This window comes from Balaenoptera physalus, assembly GCF_965194825.1.
Source record: "Balaenoptera physalus genome assembly, chromosome: 14".
In the NCBI taxonomy this organism is placed as follows: Eukaryota; Metazoa; Chordata; class Mammalia; order Artiodactyla; family Balaenopteridae; genus Balaenoptera; species Balaenoptera physalus.
The window spans coordinates 60,635,560-60,658,388 of record NC_138893.1 but is presented as its reverse complement, the minus strand read 5'-3'; the positions used below and the strand labels follow the sequence as shown (position 1 = coordinate 60,658,388).

The 22,829-nt window shown below is 33.3% G+C and overlaps 1 protein-coding gene across 1 annotated transcript; it reads left to right on the top strand.

Annotated features, from left to right (window-relative positions):
* The first annotated feature begins 924 nt into the window (after positions 1-924).
* On the top strand, positions 925-22,615 carry LIPJ (lipase family member J). The gene is given in 11 exon segments (XM_082423975.1): positions 925-4,861; positions 5,550-5,670; positions 10,927-11,125; positions 11,629-11,738; positions 13,242-13,378; positions 13,740-13,886; positions 16,635-16,706; positions 17,788-17,859; positions 18,805-18,857; positions 18,859-18,949; positions 18,951-22,615. Coding segments are annotated over 11 exon segments (1,209 nt in total). The 5' UTR covers positions 925-4,741; the 3' UTR covers positions 19,038-22,615.
* The last annotated feature ends 214 nt before the right edge of the window (positions 22,616-22,829 follow it).

Sequence of the window (22,829 nt, the reverse complement as noted above, 5' to 3'; positions counted from 1 at the left end):
TGTTTGAATGTTGAATCAGTCTTTTGTTCCTGGGATGAACTCCATTAAATTGAGATGTATTTTTTTTAATATATTGCTGGATTTATTTTGCTAATATTTTGGTGAGAATTTTAGCATCTATATTTATGGGGGGAAATTGGTCTGTAGTTTTCATCTTTCATAATGTGACCTTATAAAATTAATTGGGAAGGATACCCTTCTTTTCTATTTTCTGGAAGAGATTGTGCAACATTGGTATTATGTTTTCTTTAACATTTGGTGAAATTTGGCAGTGAAACTATCTGAGCTTGGAGTTTTCTTTTTCAGAATGTTTTATACTATACATTTAATTTAGAAAATAGATACAGGAATATTCAGGTTATTTTTTCTTACGTGAGTTTTGGTAGTTTCTCTTTTTAAGGAATTTTTGTATTTCGTTTAAGTTTTCGAGTTTATGGACATAGAGTTGTTTTAAGTATTCTCTTGTTATAATTTTAATATCTGTGGGATCAGTAGCAAGGGTTTTTTTTCTTTTTTTCATTCCTGTTATTGGCATTTTATGCTTTCTTTTTTTTTTTTTCTTGGTCATCCTGGCTAAAAGTTTATTAATTTTGTTGACCATTTTAAAGAATCAGCTTTTGGTTCTTTGATTTCCTCTATTTGTCTTTCTTTCATTTTCTTTGATTTCCTTCTAATCTTTATTATTTCTTTCCTTCTATTTGCTTTAAGTTTAATTTGCTTTTTTTTTCTCTAGTTTCTTTAAGGTAAAACTTCAATTACTGATTTTTCTTACCTTTCTTATTTTCTCACATAAGCAGTTACTGCTATAAATTTCCTGCTAAGTACTGCTAAGGTGCATCCCACAAATTTTGATATGTTGTATTTTCATTTTCAGTTAGTTCAAAATATTTTTGAATGTCACTCTTCTTTAACATATGGGTTATTTAGAAATGTGTTGTTTAATTTCCAAATATTTGGATACTTTCTAGATACCTTTTATTATTGATTGCTAGTTTAATTTTGTTATGGCCCAAGAATTTTGTATGAATTTTATTCTTTTAAATTTAAGTCTTTTCTATAGGCCAGAATCTTTATGAATATTTCTTGTATGGTTGAGAAGAATGTGTATTGTGCTATGGTTGTGAAGAATGTCTTATAAACATCAACTAAGTCAAGTTGGTTGATATGTTTTGTTCAGGTCATCTATATTCTTTCTGATTTTCTCTCTACTCATTCTATCAGTTACTGAAAAGGAGGAGTTGAATTCTCCAAATATAATTGTAAATTTGTCTATTTCTCCTTTTAGTCTATCAGTTTTGTCTCACATATATTTACGGGTCTGTTGTTAGGTGCATACACATTTAGGATTGTTATGTCTTCGTGGAGAACTGACTCCTATCATTATGTAATCTTGCTTTTTATCTATTTTCTTATTTCGAGTCTACTTTGTTTGAAATCAACATAGTTAGTCCAACTTTCTTTTGGTATATCTCGCTCTATACTTTTGCTCTTTAACCTATCTATGTATCTGCATTTAACGTATATTTCTTGTAGACATCACAGAGTGGAGTCTTGCTTTCCTAATCCAATCTGACAATCTCTGTGTTTAACCAGTATAGACCATTCACATATAAAGTGATTATTATATTGTTAATTAAAATCTACCATGTTACTACCATGTTTATTTGTTCTTTGTTTCTTTTTTAAAAAATCTTTTTGACTTCTCGAGGTCTAATTGAGCATTTATTATTATTCCATTTTATCTCCATTATTAACTTATTATTTATACTTCCTAAAAGTTTTTCAGTGGTTTTCCTTGAGTTTACAATATATATTTTTAATTAATCTCAGCCCATCTTCAGTGTTATACTTTGTATCATATGGTTTAGGGAAAAAATTGAGCACTTGCTCATGTTTTCCATAGGGAGAAATCTTCAAAACCTAGCAATAATTATAAGACAGTTGTTTCTCTATTTGAACTGCTTTGCACCATTCATAGACTGCATATTTACTACTCATTACTGTGATTACAGTAACTACCAGTCAGGAGAACAGGAATCTATTTTAGGATTTTAAGGGAATTAGAATCACGTCTTAATAATTCTAATTTTTTTAAAACAGACACTAGTAGGAAACTACCACTAACAAACTCTGTGGATATTTTTGTGAATGTATTTAGAGTAGCATATGGGAAAGTGACTTGAAAAGCAACTCAAAATTATTAGTATCAACAAAGTGTTCTTCAATATTTTTTGTAGTTTTTGTTGCCAGTTTACATAATGCTGGGTTTGATTTTGCATTAAAAATAAATGCAAAATCAAATTAAATGTTCTCATTTTATTTTTGTTTCCAGAACAATACTCTTTTTTTTTTTTCAGTTTCCCTATGACTATATTTAGCCAACTTTGCCAAAAGGAGCACAATCTGTGATTGACAACTTTGAAGTCACAAACATTAGGCACCTAAAATCAACAAGAACAGGGAGGTATGGCATAATGTTTTTCATTGTTGTGGGTTGTATCTAGAGTCAAACTAATCATTTTAATGTCAGAAACTGAAGAAAATCCTCAAATAAGCTTTTAAGAAATTATATTTAGTCATAGATGGGTGCTATTAATAATGCAGATTTTTGGTACTGTTATGTTTTGTTTAAGTGCTTTTGCTAACTGGGTGATAATCTTTAAAAATCATTATGTAAGATTTTGGCTACCTTGAATTTTAGCGCTCTTGCACAGAACTCAATTTTCTGTCACACTTCCAACTTTAAAATTATCTTTTAAAAGTTTATCCCTACACAAATCCAAGCACCAGTTCGTGAAATAGTATATCACCAGGCAGCCAACACAAATGGAAAATTTTGGTGAGTGGCTAAAGTTGAAGTAATAATAATTGCTTCATTAGACACTAGGTTTACAAGTAAAAGTAATATTTTATTTTAGTAGCAACATCTAATTCTATGGTATCTGTGTGAATTTAATAAATAGTGGTCCACTGTATTCAAATGGTCATTTCAACACATAAGCAAAAAATTATTGATATATTTAAAAATTTCTTTGTACTAAGCCTGTAAAATTTGTTGTGTATTTTACTCCTATAAAAATGTCTCAATTTGGGAGCTAAATTTTTTTATCAGACATTTAATATGTGTTTAGATTTCATAAAATTTATACTTAAAAGAGTAGTTTCACATACCCAAATTTTTCTGAATGTATTTAGAAGTCTTTCGGTAACTGAATTGACTATCCATAAATCATTTTTCTTGTATATTTTCATCTACTTTGACAAAATTTTTTTCAGTGTTTTCAGAGGATTGATTTGACTTTTAAGCAGAATATCAGTATAAAAATTACATATGTCCAAAGTATATTTGAAAGCTCATGTTAACTTAGTAGTATCAATATCAAATTCAATTAGAGTTGAAAAGCACCTCAAAATTATCAGTATCAACAAAGTATTCTTTCAATTTTTTTGTGGTTTTTGTAGCCACTTTACATAACACTGTTTACATAACACTTTACATAACACTGTTGTTAACTACAAATGCTATAAATTGTTTTCTTATGCACTTAAATTAGCAGGTTTCTCTCTCTTCTTTGGTAGAAAATCTTGGTAATACTGTTTTAAAATTTGCTTTTGGCCTTCAATGAAAAGCACAGATATTATACTAAATATAATACAAACCTCTAGACCAAAAGGTGAGATGTCCAGTTTCCATAAATCAAAGCTTTAAATTAGAAAAATTTTTAAGTAATAGATGCAGTTTAAATTTCAGATCCAAATAATTTGTACCAAGCTATTAAATATTGCACTGGAGACTGGCTTAATTACTATATAAGATATAGCAATTATTTGCATGCAAATTATTTTCCTGAATTTCTAGTGTGTAGTTTGTTCTCTTAAGGAGGTCTAATATATATTAAATGTTCGTTATGTGACTAGTATTATACTAATAAAGCATCATATCCTATTTATCAAATTTAAGTTTATAACAACCCTGAGAAATATGTATTATTTACATTTTATAGGTAGGGAAACTGATGTTCAGAGAGGTTAAGTAACTTGCTTAAGTCACATAGTTTGTAAGTTGTGGAGCTGGGAGTTTTATAAACTCTGCATAATATCCTTTCAGGTGTAGTGTCTGGCTCATTTTATAAGGCTCATGAAATCTGTAAGTCAAGCTTCTGGGGAGAAAATTTGGGTGGTGACCTTTGTGGTTCCCTTGTTTCTCGGTTTTCTAGAAATGATTTAAGTGTCCTAGCTTCCCAGAATTTGGATACTCAAAACTCACATTTCTGTAAACAAAATAAAATCCAAACCCTGAGAGGCTGAATGTAAGCTATCCAAGCTTCCTAATCTCCCCATTAGTCCCCTTTCCCTCCCCAAAATCCAGCAACCTTTAAACATACTTTAAATAAATGTTAGTCTGGTAAGCATATTATTACATTAATTCAGACATCAGTTAAGTTGCAATATGTGATCAAGATCTCAAAATTGGGCTAAACAGTACTATAAAGAAGGCCTTAAAGAGGGAATTTGTGCTACAGAATAGAGTAATTAGAAAAGCATGGATTTTGGAGTAAAGCAAGCCTGAATCTGAATCCTGACTGCCAATTACACATTGTGTAGCCTTAGACAAGTTATTTAATTTTTCAGAGCCTCTGTTTTGTCATCTGAAAATGGTAATATTCCCTACCTCATAGAATTATTTGAGCAGTCAAATAGTATTAATTGCTGCAATTTTAATAGGGTTAACATCTCCTTTATGTGTAGATCCCAAATGTGGTACCTTTTCAAGGTGATGTCTTTCATCCTAATTCTTGGAACTACTCATGGTGCCTTTAAAAATCAAAGATCTGTGAACCCTGAAGCAAATATGAATATTGTAAGTTGCAAGGAAATAAATGCTAAGCTGCTGAAATAACAGGGAATGCTACCCTTCAATTTTTAGGGTTTTATTCGAACAGATCTACAGTCAAATTTATATCTCTACATTCATATATTTCAAATATTTGTCAACTAATATTCCCCATCTACTATTCTGTAGCTTACAGTTTCCCCTTCTGCTTTATTCTGTGTCTGAAATGAAAATATACATAAATATATCCATACCTGCCTGGAGGACTTAAAAATTCTCTCTTCTATATATGCATATACATAACAAATTCCAGAAATAATCTTAGCTATATACATAGACATGCAAACATTTATGGATAAACATATTTTAAAATTGTATATGGGTGAGTAGGTAAAACTATGAGAGATGAGTAGTCAGAAAAAATTTATTGGGTTAGTTCTTGAGATATCTCCGTGAAGGCAGGCATTTTATTTATTTATTTGCTGTTGTTGTTTTATTTATCCATGAATCCCTGGTATATAAGACTGAAGCTTAGTAGATGTTCTGTAAATATTTATTACTGAATTAATCAGTGAATTAGTGAAGATAAAAATATATAGGCCTGAGACTGAGAGAGAATACATAGGTTCATGATTACATTAATAAGTTAGATTAATTAGGTTACATTAATTCACTAACAATCTTATTCTAAAAGGTTTGCTTTTTCTTTATCTAGAGCCAAATTATTTCCTACTGGGGCTACCCAGATGAAGAGTATGATATTACGACTGAAGATGGTTATATCCTTGGCCTTTACAGAAATCCTTATGGGAAGACAAAAAACGATAACAATTCAGGTAATGTTCAGTTCAAGATAAACCTGTGACTATCTGGGGCCTGAAGTTCTTAACTTTTCCATTTCTTCTCAGTGAGTTTAGGACAAGAAAAGTGTTTAAAGATTAGGTGAATAGTTAACTTCACATACATATCTCTACATGCCCCAAGAAGAGAGTCTGAATCTCCTTTAGCTTCCTGTTCACAGAGTGGTTTTAAAGAATGGTGGAACACATCTTGCTCCTCCAAGTTTTCTTTGTGGATCACTATATTCATACATGTTGATTCTCTAGAAGTTTTTTTGTTTAATGAGGGTTTAGAAATGCTCTGAAACACAGTAATATTATTCTGTAGGTTTGAAGCATGGCTGGGAAAAATTTCTTTCTTTGTTTTTATAGCTCTCTCCTCTAGTAATAGCAAAGAGATCAGGTTGTTAGCAGCCTAACCTGGCTCTTTACTCCAGCAGTAGGTACACGACTATCAGCAGAATGAGGTTCCAAAAAAATGCACTAGAATTTGTCACTAGGGTTATAATTCTAGATGTGCCACTTACTAGCACAATATGTAACAGACTACTTTTGCCTATTCATCTAATTGTTCAAATACAAACCAGGAAATTTTTCTTTTCTCTTTAGATTTTCTCCCTGAAAAGAATGTTTCTCATATTTTAGGACACCTTCTCAAGTTTTCATTTTGAACATTAAAGTACATTTCAGAGAAGATACATTAATTTGGAACAGCCTCAATCAATATAATTTTGGATCCTTATAGAGGTCAAATCTACTAGGCAGAAAATGTTAACATAGATTTGACATAATTATAGTAATCATTCCTTAGGGTATGACCTAATTTTCCAGATACTGTAATAAAAGATTTAAAGATAATTTTAAAATATACTAAGTGCCTTAGTGTTCTCTAGAAGCAGCCCTGAGACAGGGATTTAGGTGCATGTGATTTATTGATTAGAATACTTGCATGAGAAAATAATGTGGAAATCAGGGGAAGACAGGGGAAGGAGCTAAGGAAGAATGTGACTCAGCTAAGTCTAGTTACAATATCATCTCAGAGGAGTTCACAGATCCCTGAATTGCACTACAAAAGTGGTCCCACCTTGAAGTTAGGGAGCTAGTTTTTGCATTCCTGTATCAGTTAGTCACTGCCAGAAGGCTATCCATAGAAAGAAATATAATCTGACTGAGGAAATTCCCATTTGCTGGGGGGCAATTCCACAGAGAAAGGGGCAATAGTGAACCCTTTCAAAAGCACCAGTCACCACACCTGGAAGAATGATCAAGCTGCTTAGTAAAGGAAATCTAGGTGGTGCACTAAAATAATCTAGTAGAGTGTACCCCTTGCACTACTCAGATCCACTTGTTTTTCACATGAGGTTTATTTCATCCAGGTATAGCTTTTCCAAGTTTCCAGTAGATCAGAATTTGTGGGAAAACTTACAAGAGGAAATTTAGGGGGGCACATTAAGACATCTGCTATCACATTCGATCCTAAAGCCAGATTTGGTACTCATACATTCCCACCTCTACTACCCACTGTAGATTACCCCTCCTCTCAGCTGTCTTCCCTGATGGTAAGCCAGACCTTTATCCCTAAGGGCTACTATGTCCCTAGCAGGTCATAGTTGCCATACTTGTGCATTTACAGTTAAAACAAGACATGGGAGTAACAAAAAATGCCCCTGTGTATCACCTGAATACCAAATATATTTTTCCCTATCGTTATATGTCGGCAGCCCTAGCTCCCCATGATCAAGGTCAGTTACTCCTTATCTCAGGGTAAGTATAGTAATGCCTTTCTTTGCTTCCCAGTCTTCTAATATGAGGAGCCCCAAGTGACCAGGTGGCAGATACAGCTTTAAGTTTATTAGGATGTTTCCTGTGTGCCATGGTGGAAGTGTTTTCCCTCTGAGAACTAGGGCCTCTAGATCTACAGAGCCTAAAATTTCTAGGATAAAAATTATAAGTCACTGACTGAGTAACTGGGAGTGATAGTGAATGGGACCATTTCTAATCTCACCCCTTTGTCTCATACTCATGTATTCTATTAATTGGGGTAATCAGCAATATATTATGACCATTTATTTAAGGTATATAATGAATCCTGAAGGATAGCACGTGCACTTACAGGATGTCATCTCCCAACTGGCATCTCCAATTAGTCTTTAAGGTGTTGTTTCATTGTTCAATCAAGCTGGCAGCATTTTGATGGTAGTTATGTGGTAGGACCAGCGGCCTTCATGGCTATATGCCAATGAATGAATCTTCTTTGACCTGAAGTGGATCACTTGATTCAAGGTAATGTTATGAGAAGGTCCTACGTTGGCAGATCAGTCACTCCATGAACTATTGAATAGTGGTACTGGCTTTATCCTATGTGTAAGAAAAGGGAAATCATAGTGAAAATGTATATCAATCCTAGTCATAATGAATTCTTGCCCTTAAAGGATGTGATGTACCCAACTTGTCTCCAAGTGGGTGGTTTGGTTTCCTTGAGGGATGGTACCATGTGAGATTTCATTTGCTGACATGTCGGACATACTGCCCTGGCAGTAGCTGGATCTGCCTTCATGAGAGGGCCCAAATTATGGGTCAGTGTGTTGCCTACATCTCTGTCGTCATGGCTACTTATTTTGTGAGCCCGTTGCACAGCACTGGGGCAGCTAAAAACAGTGTCTGGCTGACATCTATTTGTTGAGTCATCATATGCACTTGGTTGGTTAGTGTACTCTGCGTATCGTTTGTTACCATTCCTATTCTCTCCCCTTCCCCCACACACGGATTGAATATTGCTCTGGGGGGCAGATGGAAGAAAGGATGGGAGGAGAGTTCCTTGCACCTCCTGCAAGTCTGCACCACAATGGACACTTTCCTAAGACTCTTTGCAGTCTTTTCTTTGAGGTTCACGTAGGGTTCATGGAAAAGAGCTTGCAAGAGAGGATAGACTTTCCCAATTCCTACTGCACCCAGAAGCTTCATACTGACCTGGACCCTATACTTGACCTTCACTGCCTTCAATTATTCTATCTGAACTATTCTGATTGTGTCTCTCCAAAATGGAAGGCTTATATCTCCTCTCTCCCTGCAAGCACCTGCCTCTCCTCAGATTTTGGGCCAGATTTTTGCTCTGTGATGTCAGCTCTCTGGTGATTTTTGTTTAAGTTATGGATTTGAACTTAGTTCATTATAAAGGTGGGAGTGATACTTCTTCTAGTTTAGTATATATCCCCAAATAGAAGCAGAAGTTCTTCACTTCTGAGCTTTTATTTTCTGCTGGTATCCTCACCAGTGTATTTTTTTCAAGTTGGTAAATGGAATATCCTCCAAGCTCTCCTAAGGCACATGAATCAGATGGTGGATGTTCTGGTCTTATTTAATAGTTTGAGCATTTCTTCATCTAAGCCCTTTTATTCTTTCTTCCATAATCTGCTGTATCAATTCTGGAATTTTCTAAGCTTCCAAGAAATCTCGGCAGAATGTCAGAACTGACTTCTGGAACCATTGCCAGTGTGTAAAATCCTGTGTCATAGGAGTGTGCTCTCATATGAATAAACTCTCCCTTATCCACACCCATATATATATATATATATATATATATATATATATATATATATATATATGTTTCTCCCTTTGATACAAAGGGGGATCCACCCATATATATATATATATATATATATATATATGTTTCTCCCTTTGATACAAGCATACTCTCCCAGTTCCCACTGTTATGTACATATTAGCCAGGTTTTGTAGCTCCTTTAGTGTACAATTCTCCTTTCCCTCAGCAAGTTCAACACTTCTTCAATTAAGCCTAGTAACTAATTCTGTATCCGGGAAGGGATTGGGGTGGATCTTGAGTAGGGGAAGGCTTTTTCTGAAAGGTGTCTAAGTTAGGGGCCATTGTCCTCTAACAAAGAGGACTGGGTCACTTCTGTAGTCCCACTGAGTTCAGGGAAATTTGGGATTCAAGTTTCTGAAGCTCTTCTACCCAGATATTCTCATCTCAAGTCTCAGAGTCCTACTTCCCCATTAAGTTCCTGAATATGGCATGGGTTCTTTCCAAGGCTGAAAGTTCTACCTTCCTAAAGTTCTACTATTCTTACAATTAGGTCCTGACCATGATTTTCACCTCAATTTGCCCTCTGACTATAGAAAATGAGGGTTTTAGATGATGCCAAAGAGGTCTTATGTCTTTTATACTTTGCTTTGAATTTTGGTGATTGAGTGCCCTGAGCCTATAATTTTCTCTCTTCAAAACATCATTGGCACTGAGGAACTTCCCTGGTGGCACAGCAGATAAGACTCCATGCTCCCAGTGCAGGGGGCCTGGGTTCAATCCCTGGTTAGGGAACTAGATCCCACATGCATGCCACAACTAAGAGTTCGCATGCCACAACTAAGGAGCTCTCATGCTGCAACTAAGGAGCTGGTGAGCTGCAACTAAGGAGCCCTGGAGCCACAACTAAGGAGCCTGCCTGCCACAACTAAGACCCAGTGCAACCAAATAAATAAATAAATATTTTAAAAAAACATCATTGGCACTCAGCAACAACTACCCAATTCCCCATCCCTCATAATTCTATTTCTCCTCTACCTCTTCACTGTCAGAGATTCAGTACAAGCCAGTCATCCCTATCCTGTATCATCACAGGAAAGGTGAAAATTTAACCACTGGAGTGCTACAACATGCAAGGTCCTTTCAGTACTCCACCTACAATCAATGATGTGATCCTCATTGCCCACCAACCAGTGGATTATGTGTGAATGGCAATTTGGGACTTAAAACAAAGTTACTAGTGAACACACATTATGTTATTCAAAAAGTGTTGCTTCTCAAAAACCTTGGAAGTATAAATCAGAGCTCTGGGAATGCTGGTGATTAAAATAGTGGTTCTAATGATGAAACCTATATTGACTACGTCTGTGAAAAATGTGATTATAAAATTATTTTATGAAGTGAAAAAGTGGGAAAATCATAGAAAATATATTTTATGTAATATACTATTTAAAATGTATATGAGTACCCAAGTTACTATTAGATATTTGAATATTCTGTATCCTTAAAAATTTATATGTTTAAGTTTGACATGACCTAATTGCCCACTTGGTCATTTGAAAGAAATTCATTACTGAACTGTGTTAAACAACTCTGATATAAACTGAGATTTATATATTTTAATATTTATATATTAAAAGATTAAATTTGAGGTGAGATACTCATGTAGACACTACAATATTCTAAAAGAAATTTTCTGCATTTTTTTCCAGCTCAGAGGCTTGTTGTATACTTGCAACATGGTTTGCTCACATCTGCCAGCAGCTGGATTTCCAATCTTCCTAACAACAGCCTAGGCTTCCTTCTGGCAGATGCTGGTTATGATGTATGGATGGGAAACAGCAGAGGGACTACTTGGTCCAGGAAACACTTGTACCTAAAAACAAATTCCAAAGAATTCTGGGCTTTCAGGTATAAGAAAAATCAAGTAATGTTTCATTTTATAAGTGTATTGAACATTTTTTTTCTTTTTGAATTAAATAAAATAAAACATGTCTTTTTTCTCAACTCAGGGCTTTCAATAGACCATCAAAATTTATATAAATTTTTCCTTGGAAATTAAAGAGTGCTTGTTTGATTTTGAGCTTCTTTCTCATTTTTTAGCTGTAAACTTTTGACTACCCTACTCTTCCTTTAACTATTTTTTCACTCTGTAACCTATATATTTAGTCTACTGCACTGTATTTAGAATACACAAGCATCCTCTTTATAAGTCTGTTTTGTGACTATTTTATTTCCTTGACTTTGTGTTCTCACAGAAGTCTCTGTTCAGTAGATACATTATACTATTAACTTATTGATAATACCCAAAGAGAGTTGAAAAATGCTTTAAATGTATCTACCTATTCATTATCTTCAAATGTTAATATAACATTAGTAGGAAGTAAATTTTTATTTTCCTTTTTCTTTTGTAGTTTTGATGAGATGGCTAAATATGACCTTCCAGCCTCCATTGATTTCATTGTGAAGCAAACCCAACAAGAGCAAATATTTTATGTAGGCCATTCACAAGGCACTACCATTGGTATGGCAAGAAAGATCGTTGCTACTATTACTTAATTACACTTTTAAAGTTTGTAGATATATTTCTTAAAGATGTAGGTCAGCTTCTAGACTTGTAATTGAAACAAAGCAGAATTGTGAGACAAATATCACGTAGCAGTGCCCTGGAAGCTTACATCCTGCTTTAATTCTACATAGTTTTTTCTAGTCACAAAGAATTGACCGTAAAAATAAGGTTTTGTTTGTGGTTTTGTTTGTTTACAATTGTATAAAAGTTGGATATCCATCTAAAGATCACAGTGAGGTAATAAGTCATTTGTTCCACAAATAGAAATTTCATAATTATTTTTCTTTTAAAAATGAAGCATAGAGATTGATGAGTAAGAAACTTTAAAAGTATATTTACGTTTTTACATTTAGGACAAATTAAACTTAAGAAATGCACAAACTTGAAGAAAGCCTTCCTATATTTAAAGACGACTAGAAAAGAACTTTGATCTCCTCACAATACTAACGCTTCTACCTAATGCGTAACAACTTTGCGTTCAGAAAAAAATTCCCTAAGACCTAAAGTAACACTCTTACATGGTATTGTAAACCTGTTCACTCTTACTCTTTCTACTTTAGAAGTAGAAAAGTCCATTTTATAATAGAAGCCAATATTCAATATTAAATGAGTTTTTCTCGTCTGAAGAGTATCGTTTTCTTATAGAAATACTCTACATTCTACCAGAAAAAGTGTGTTAAATAACAATCTCATCCCATTTCTCATAGATCTTTTCTCTGATGTTTATTAACCTTGCATGACTTTTAGTCCAAATTGTCATCAGCTGTTCAGTTGTCTGGAACCAAGAATCCTAGCAAATAATTAAACAAGAAAAAAATGGGTGATGTGCCAGAGCTAATTGACTTGCAATATGATATATAATTCTTTGCTTCTTTGACTTCTCAGAACCCAGGGAAAAAAGAGCCAATAAAAATAGAGGAGATGTGCAGGTAGCTAGCTTGATAAGATGTCAAAAAAGGAAAAACTACTATTTGTCATATTAATTACTCTAAATTGTCAGTAAAATATAAAGTAGTGTTTAGCATCCTCTGTACAAGAAGGCAAGGAAATTTTAATTAAAAGTAAATATTAAAACAATTTGACATTTATTGAATTTCTTACCTAAAGTATAAGATTCATCTATCTGAAAAATTCACTTACCTCATTTCACCATTGCCAGTTACACAAATATATAATATTATTTCTGATTTTTAAATTATGGTGCTATAAAACTTATTTATTGCTGAATTATCCTCATTTACGATCTACACATTTATTTTAGAACCTAATAATCAGCATTATGTTGTGATCAATATGCATGTCTCATACTGGGTGATCAATAAATGTTTGATAAATGAATTAAGAAATGAATGAGTGAATTAATTGTTCAGAGCTTATTGAACTTACTCGCCATTGTGTCATTTCTTACATGATAGTAATTGCTTAAGAATAGTTTATTTATATCTTATTTTCTTTCAGCATTCATAACATTTTCCACAATACCAAAGATAGCTGAAAGCATCAAAATATTTTTTGCCTTAGCGCCAATTTTTTCCATTAAATACTCAGAAAGCCCTTTAATTAAAATGGCATACAACTGGAAGTCAGTGATCAAGGTATGTTATTCCTTTCCTTTTTGTAGTTGATAACCCAAAATGATAATGATTCTCCGCTTTCAAAATAAAAGGTTTTGGCTGTGTTTGAACAGCCAGATGTATGATTTGAATTTTTTGTCTTCATTTACACTGGATTCTTGCCTTTGTTTCTACAGAGGGATAGGATTTTACTTATGATACTTTTGGACAACTCATTGTGACAGAAAATCCATTAATCAAATCATCTCTACATCCTGCTCCCAAGTTTTGTCCCTTAATTTAAATGTTTTAAACTGTGAGATAATGTCTTTGTGTGAACTCACCACATCAATTTTTGATTAATTGTTTTAGTCTTCCAAATATGAGTAAATTTATTTTACAGTTTTTTTCTGGCAGCAAAGACTTCTTATCTAATACCTCCTTTAAAAGATTTGTTGGTTCAAAGCTGTGTCCACTGAAGATTTTTGATAACATTTGCCGTGATATCTTGTTTATGATAGCTGGATATGACCTGAAGAACTTAAATATGGTGAGAACAAGTTGTATTTGAAATGTATTTTGTCAATTTTCAGAAAGCAGCTCTTAATAGTACTTACTTTATGCCTCATGTATCATTTTATGTTTTATCCATTTATACGTAGATTCTTAGCCTTTCTGATTTTGTGACTATACCAACATTATGAAGCTAATTTGTATTACCATGCTGGGATTATTTTGCTTCCATATTTGTCTTGATCTCTGTAAAGAACAGAGAGCAGCTGCAGTGATGTTTATCATTATTAGTCTTTGCTATTAAATGTTAGTTTCCTGAGGTTTCATGTATTTAGTCTGTCTTCTATTCACTTGGCTTCCATAACTCCTCCTCTTATATCCTGGTTCCTAATACTTTTTCCCTTCCTTGTTGATCCTTCCATAATTAGAATTAGTGCCTGCCAATTAACTTATATGCTTGTGGCATTCATCAAAATTCCTGGAGTGGGAAACTGTTTTGGTACTTGAGCTACTATTACCAAGGCCATTTGTATTGATTGTATATAGATTCTCTTAAAGATGTAGGCATTCATTCTAAGGTTTTTTCTGCACATTAAATTAAAAATCCAGATTTGGTAAAAAGCAATTGTGGCATTTGGACTAGTTAGTTGGTTCTTGCACCTGGACCTTTTAAGAAAGTTCCCAATGAGAACCAATTTATTCGTTCAAAGAAAAAGACGTGTTCTCTTAATTCCCAAACATCTTTTCATACCGCAAGGATATGTTGATTTTATTCAACCTTAAGAAGGTCTTATGCGAGTCTCAGCAGGCTAAATAGACAATTACATAAATTTGAAAGAAACACTTCATAACAGAAGAAATGAACTCCATTCTCTCCCTTTTTCCCAAAAGGTGTGAGCAGCGTACTTTCTGCCATTGAAGGTTAAAAAAAAAAAAAACTTCTCGTATTCTTCTGTCCATCTAGTGTTATATACCTACCATGGAATGACTAGAAGAATCATAAATATAATCTTTATTTCTGCTTGCCTTTTTTATTTATTCTATGTCTTGGGTAGTGTATTTGGCCACTGATGTATTTACTGTAATTATAGTGTCTTTGAGAACTTTTTTTTTGTGAACTATTAGGAAAGCTTATATTCTGGCTTTTTAGCCTTTAAATTTGTGAGTCTCCTTTCTGGGACAAAAGTTGACAGTGTCATAGATTGTAATATGATTGTGTACTAAGTTATCTAGGGTTGAGGGAAGTTTGAAGTGAAAAATTTCATACACAGTGTGAATGGGAACAGTAAGAGTGATTGTATAGTTCAGTTTGATTCAGTCCTCTTGATCCTATCAAGATCTACGGGGAAGGCAGGGTCTGACTTGGAATTTCTTTCCTGTAGGCAGTATGAAAAACCAGAAGAGAACCTTTCAGTTTGTAAAAAGGCAGTGTCTAGAATCAGGCCAATGTCACTCAGAGAACTGAATAGAAGCTATCATGCAAGGAAGAACAGGTAGCAAAAACTCTTACCAATGTAATTTGGAAAATGTGTCATCAAACAACCCAGAATTTTGACTCTGTCCAGTTCTTGTAATTCAGTTTATCAATTATTTCTTTCATGGATTGTGCCTTTGGTGCTGTATCTGAAAAGTCATTGCCACACACAAGGTCATCTAGGTTTTTTCCTATGTTATCTTTTAGAAGTTTTATAGTTTTGCATTTCCCATTTAGGCCTATGATCCATCTTGAATTAATTTTTGTGATGGATGTAAGGTCTGTGTCTAGATTTCTTTCTTTTTTTTTTTTGCATGTGGATGTCCAAGTGTTCCAGCACCATTTGTTGAAGAGACTATCATTTTTCTATTGCATTGCCTTTGCTCTTTTTTCAAAGACCAGTTGACTATATTTATAGGGGTCTATTTCTGGGCTCTCTATTCTGCTCGATTTATCTACTTGTCTATTCTTTCACCAATACCACACTGTCTTGATTACTGTAGCTTTATAATGTCTTGAGGTTGTGTCGTGTCAGTCCTCCAATTTTTCCCCTTTAGCATTATATTGGCTATATGGGGTCTTGAGCTTCTCCATATAAACTTTGGAAGCAGTTTGTCAATATCCTTTAAATAACTTGCTGAGATTTTGGTAGGGATTACATTGACCTTCCATGTCTTGTTCACTGATTGAGGTTCCCAGGGAGTATGAAGGCAATGCATACCTAGATTACAGATTGACATGAGCACTGCTTTATTTCTGATTCAGCTTCATTTTGAATTGTGTAGAACTTTGGGACCCCAGTTTATCATGGAAACAATTTCTTTTTAAATCTCCAAACTGTCCTCAGCAAGCCCTGGGCTGATTTTTGCTTTCCTTAACTAGCTAAGTTCTTAAAATGAAACTTTAAAATTTCTGGGATTGGCAAATAAACTTAAGGAAAAAGTGGCTTCAACGCTTTGCTTTTGTCTTGGGGTTCTTTGTCTTTTGTCTTCCATTTGTCCTGGTAATTTCTTTCTATCTTTTCAGTTCTTTAGTGCTTTCAAAAGATGTATGTGTGTGTTATATCATTTTTGATTGTTTTCAGTTTGGGGTGATGGACCTCATAACTTAGAAATCCAATAATAGCTTCTACAGCAATGCAAAATTTACTTTTAATAAGTACATTTATGTATTTAATTTAAATATAATTTTGTTTTATTAACATTATTTATTAGAAATTAAACTTCCTTGAAACTTTTTAGTTTAATAATTATCAAAGATTGTCTTCTATGGTTGGACTAAGATTAAAAATAAAATTTTTTAACCCTTCAGAGTCGTGTGGATGTGTATATGTCACAAAACGCAGCAGGAACATCTGTTCAAAACATGCTCCACTGGAGTCAGGTATAAATTTTAAGGTGCATTTTAGTAAAATTTTAGTTAAACTACTCACAGTTTATCTCATCATTCTAGGGATCAGGCAGTTGCCATAGAATGATAAATTTAGAAGGGTAAAATGAAATTATTAAAAATTTGTATGATTCTTTAAAGTTTATAATATATGCTAATAATATAATCTATTAGCGCCTCTAAATCTAAGCAATGATCGGAGCAATACAGTTATTTTCTGTTTTAAAAATGAGAAAATGTTCATTCAGAACAGTAGACAAGGGATCATCTAGGCCATGCCCATCATTTAACTTGCCCAAATATTTAAAACTATTAAAAAAAAAACCTAAAAACTAACACTAGAACACAGGTCTCTCAATGCCTACTCTTTCACTATACTACACTTTCTCCACTGTTAAATTGTGAACTCCATGAGGAACATGAGCAAGTTTTATTCACTTTTCTATTTGCAAGTCTAAGAGTTCGTGGCATGAGGTAGATACTCAAGAATATTTGTTGAATGAATATTGATGAAGAAAAAAATCCAGTGTGAATACCATCTTAATGTTGAGAGCCAAGATAATATAGAAAGAACACTATGCTTGAGACCAGAATACCAGACATTGAATTCTTTCTCTGAACCTTACTGGCAGCGTGACATTGAGCAAGATCATTTAATCTTTATGAATTCAGTTTCCTTAATTTAAAAAATATAATTAATAATAATGCTCTGACCTAACAAAAATACTATGAGAATTAAATAGGATGATGATTATGAATGTTCTTTAAGTTTAATAAACACTAGATACATTTAAAGTGTTATTAATATTGGTTAAGGGCTTACTCATTTTAAAAGTGTTTAAATTTACTAAGTAATCGTTTTGAGGTAAATTATTTTCAAAAATTTATTACAACTTATCTTTAGGTTTAGTTTATTTCTGGTGAAGCTAGACCAGGGACATCTAATCAAACTGCATTTATTCACACATTGAAACAATATTTATTGGGCACCTACTGTGTGCCCTGTACTGTTCTATGCTTATGGTGTACATCAGTGAACAAAATAAATATCTTCACTTTAAAATTTTTCTTTCAGCTTTTTAATTCTAGTCACTTGAAAGCTTTTGACTGGGGCAGTCCTGTTCTGAACTTCGTTCATTTTAATCAAGTACATAATTATGTATGAACTAAAAACTACCCTCCCTGATCAATTGAGATGATTTTACTGTAAAGACTCATCTGTAAAGCCCAAGAGTACAATAATACAGTGAGAAGCACCAGTAGATGAAGATCATGTTGATTTAGATCCACATTTTCATTTCCAACCAAAGTGGCTTTTCCATGTCTGCTATATATTTTAACAACAAATATCTTAGATAAGTCTAGAGAAGTTGACAAGCAGTAGAATAATTCATCATCCCTCAAGAGGAAAAATACTGTGTTTATAATATGCATAGCTCTGTGCTTGGTTAAATAAGAAGTAAAAAGCATAATATAGTTCTTGACCCTAAAACGGAAGATAAGACAAAAACATACAATAATTAGGAAAAAAATAGAAGTTAATGAGAAGATGTTAAAAATTGTCTGAGTATGATGACAAATGTCTTGAGATACTAGAATCCAAGTCTGTCTACTTCAAAATTTATGCTTTTCCACCATACTTTTCTGCCTTAGCTAAACTCTAATGCCTGATGTAGTTTGCTTGTGTGAAAGTCTAAAGTAAAATATAAAGATCAAATTCAATAAAATCATATTTGACCTTGACTGCCAATATTTATCATTTACTGATAAACATAATGACAGTTATACAAGGCAAAGAAAATTTTGATCAAAATATTTTAATTCTTTATAAATAAAACTGAAATTGTCTCTGTGGAATGACTGAATACTCTGAAGCAGAAAAACTCTCTAGTTTTAATTTGTATCTGATTTATTTCTAAGTAAAAATTATAATAAACCATTCTTTTATACTCATTGCTTCCTTATTAACAATTATTTTAGATTAAGCTTATTTTCAAATTGTACTTTAAATTACCATTTAAAGAATTAGTAAATAACACCTTCTATGTATTATTCCCTTTGAAAACTCTTATTTTTACTTATTTGTATTTAGACAACTTCTCCATTGTACAATGTGGCAAACATGAATGTGCCAACTGCAACTTGGTGAAAGTGACTTGTTGGCTGATCCTGAAGATGTTAAAATTTTACTTTCTGAAATCAAAAACCATATTAACCATAAAACTATTTCTTACTATATATAATCATATAGACTTTTTGTTTGGATTAGATGTATATCATCAGGTTTACCGTGAGATCATTGATATTATCCAGGGAAATCCATAAAGAATCATAGTATTCTGTGTTGAAGGATCCATATAATTTCTATTAAAATCCAATTATTTTTTTCTTACTATGTATATTTTTCCGATTATTTAAGTAAAGTCTGGAATTTTTTCCTGTTTTTTTGCATTGCCCCTAGGCTTTCCATTCATTAAATCAGTAGCATTTATTATATCAGGGGTAATTGTAGATTATTACTCAGCCCAAAGCAGTCTGTTGAGTTTCTAAGTAGAATGTAAATAACTAAAAACAGAAACAATAATCTTAAATATTTTTAACTGCAAGAGATGGATTTTTGAGAAAGGTGGGGTTTTTTTCTTTAAATAAATATGGGCATATATGATATTTTAGAAACATAGAGTTTGGAAGAATACTTGCTGATATGAAAGCTGATTTTTCTCTATGCTGAATAAAGAGTAAAAACACTGAACTACATAAAGGAGTTTGGGGGAGAAAAAAAGAAAGAGAGCCTGGATGCCAGTGTAATGTTTCTATCCTCTGGCCCACTTCAGGCCAAGTTTCAGAGATAGGGAGATCATAAAACCCATATGGGAGCCTCATTTCACAGGATGTATAGCCTGGGGAAACTATAGTTGCCTTTCTAGCCTAGTGTGTGTTAAGAGTAACAATGGTTGAGGTGTATTTCTAGGTCAGTTGATCAGAGGGTGGCCTCACAAAATATGCACTGCAACATAGTGCATGAAAGATCTGAGAGTCTCCTGCACACCAGAAAAGTGTAGACATGTTCAACAGTTCTAGCAGATGGGAAGATGCCTAAGATGTGGAATGAAGGGGTACTCTAGCCTTCCTCAAAATCACATACAAGGATGTATGCTTCAGCGGAGGCTAGACCTCTCTTCCTCATAATTCCTGAATGATGCCTAACTTCGCTGTCCTTTTGTAATCCTTGGGGAGAGCAACATGGAAAAGAGGAATTCTAGAATTGAGTGTGAATTTACCTCATAAAGACTGAGTAAAACAATTTATAATTTACTAAATTGGAAAATTAAGTTTTTTCCTCAGATAAAATGGAGGTTGAAAGCCAAGCCAAGTTCAGTTAGTTTTGAGGTTGCTAAGTTTGTACTTAACACAGATATATGGACTTTAAAAATTGTTATACAAAAATAAATGGAATATGTATAGATAGTAAGAAAAAATAAAGTACATGCATACATTATTATGAATGCAACAAAGAGAAGGCAAATAACTTTAAATATTATAGTTAAAGGTAAGTTCTTATTTTCTTTGGTAACCCTTGGTACTAAAATAGTAGAGCATTGAGAATAGATATGTGTTTAGAGATATCTTTTTAAAGAAATCAAGAATGTTAATATAGCATAAGTGTTACTTCAAAATTCTCAAATGATCCTCCAGAGAAGGCAAATCTAATAAGATAATTATCTAGAAGAATTACTCATGTTGAGGTTTAAAGAATAAGTTGGAAGTTTTTGGCAATGGTGGACTAAATTATTCAGACCTGGAAAAATGTAAAAAGCATTTATCTGAAGACAACAGAGAGCTAAAAATGCAGTGAAGAATTACAGGGTCAAGAAAAAGAAACCCAGAGAAATGAGCTTGTCATCTTAGATGTTTATATCCTAGCAACATCTGCTTATTCTAGAAGTATGGTTAAAAGCCTGAAAAAATTAGTAGAGAGTAAAAACTATAATTCAGCCTACCAAGGGGAAGTTTCTCTGGTCACCCTCGATCCTCAGGCTTTGGATTGGAACTTCAAAGGACTGTATCCTAAGAATAAAGTCAAAGTGGAAATAAAGCACCCTTTCAGGAACTATAGCCCAGTTTTGAATACTATGAATATCCAAGGTACTAGGATGGTTTGGAAATACTAGTGTCCTAGCCATCTGCAAAAGTAAATCCTCTCTGGAAGAAGATCACATCATCCAGGATGCTTCAAATACAGCTAAAATTTTGCAATGTTTCAAGATAGGTCAGTATACAAAATAAATAGTATGTTTATGTGATAGCAACAAATAGTTGCAAAATGAAATTTAAATATACCATTCAAATATTATGGACAGTTATATTACTTAGGAATACAGATAAACAAATGTTCATGTTGGAAGACAATATTACTAAGAAATACACTCTTGGGCTTCCCTGGTGGCGCAGTGGTTGAGAATCTGCCTTCCAATGCAGGGGACGTGGGTTCGAGCCCTGGTCTGGGAAAATCCCACATGCCGCGGAGCGACTAGGCCCGTGAGCCACAATTGCTGAGCCTGCGCGTCTGGAGCCTGTGCTTCGCAACAAGAGAGGCCGCGATAGTGAGAGGCCCGCGCACCGCGATGAAGAGTGGCCCCCACTTGCCGCAACTAGAGAAAGCCCTCGCACAGAAACGAAGACCCACCACAGCTATAAATAAATAAATAAATAAAATTAAAAAAAAAAAAAAAGAAATACACTCTTCCCAAACTTAGCTATATATTCAAAGAAATTCCAATCAAAATCCCACTAGGCTTTTTTTTCTAGAAAATATTTTGTTGATTCTAAAATTGACATAGAATTACAATTAATCTAGAATTGCAAAAATAATTTTGAAAAAGTCTAGAGGACTTGTACTACCTAATTGCAAGACAAATCACAAAGCTGCGTTAATTAAGATAGTGTGGTATTAGTATAAAAAGATAACTAGATCCATGGATCAAAAAAATACAGAGTCCAGAAATAGACTACACATATGTAGTTAACTGATCTTCAATGATGCAAAAACTGTGTTTTCAAAAGTGGATATCATTACAGAAAAAAGATAAATGTTGACCTCTACATTACCTCATACATAGAATTTAATTTGAAATGAATCACAGACCTAAATCTAAAACCCAAAACTTTGAAACTGCTAGAAGAAAATAGAAGAAATTCCCTGTAACTTTGGGGCAGGCAAGATATCTTAGATGAGATACAAGAAAAGCAACTATAAAGAAAATTTAGATAGACTGCCATGAAAATTAAAATTTGCCATCAAATGACACTTAAGAGAATGACAGACCAGCCATCAACTGGGAAAAAATATTTACAACAAATATATCTGACAAAAGATGTTTATCTGGAATATATAAAAATAACTCTTACAATTCAATAATAAGAAAAGTAACCCAAGAAAAATTGAGCAAAAGACTTACATAGGTTTTTCACAAAAGAAGATATAAGAATGGCCAATAAAACAGGTATATATAAAGGTGCTTGACATCACTAATCATCAGAGAAAATGCAAATCAAAACTATAGTATGATATCACCTCACATCTGTTAGATGGCTATTATCAAAAAATCAAAAGATAAAAAGTGTTGGCAAGGATGTGCAGAAAAGGGAACCTTAATATACTGTCAGTGGGAATGTAAATTGGTACACCCACTGTAGAAAACAGTATGGAGGTTTCTTAAAAAATTAAATAGAACTACCATATGATCCAGCAATCTCACATCTAGGTATATATCCAAAGGAAATAAAATCACTATCTCAAACAGATATCTGCACTCTCATGTTCATTGCAGCATTATTCACAGTAGCCAAGATAGACAAACAACCCAACTGTCTGTCGACAGATGTATGGATAATTATATATATATATATATATATATATATATATATATATATATATATATATATATATATATATATATATATATTAATCAGCCTTAACAAAGAAGGAAACCCTGCCTTTTACAACAATATGGAAACATGGATAAACCTGGAGGACTTGCTGATAAATGAAAGAAGTCATACAGAGAAAGACAAATACTGAATGATCTCACTTATATGTGGAATCTAAAAAAAGTC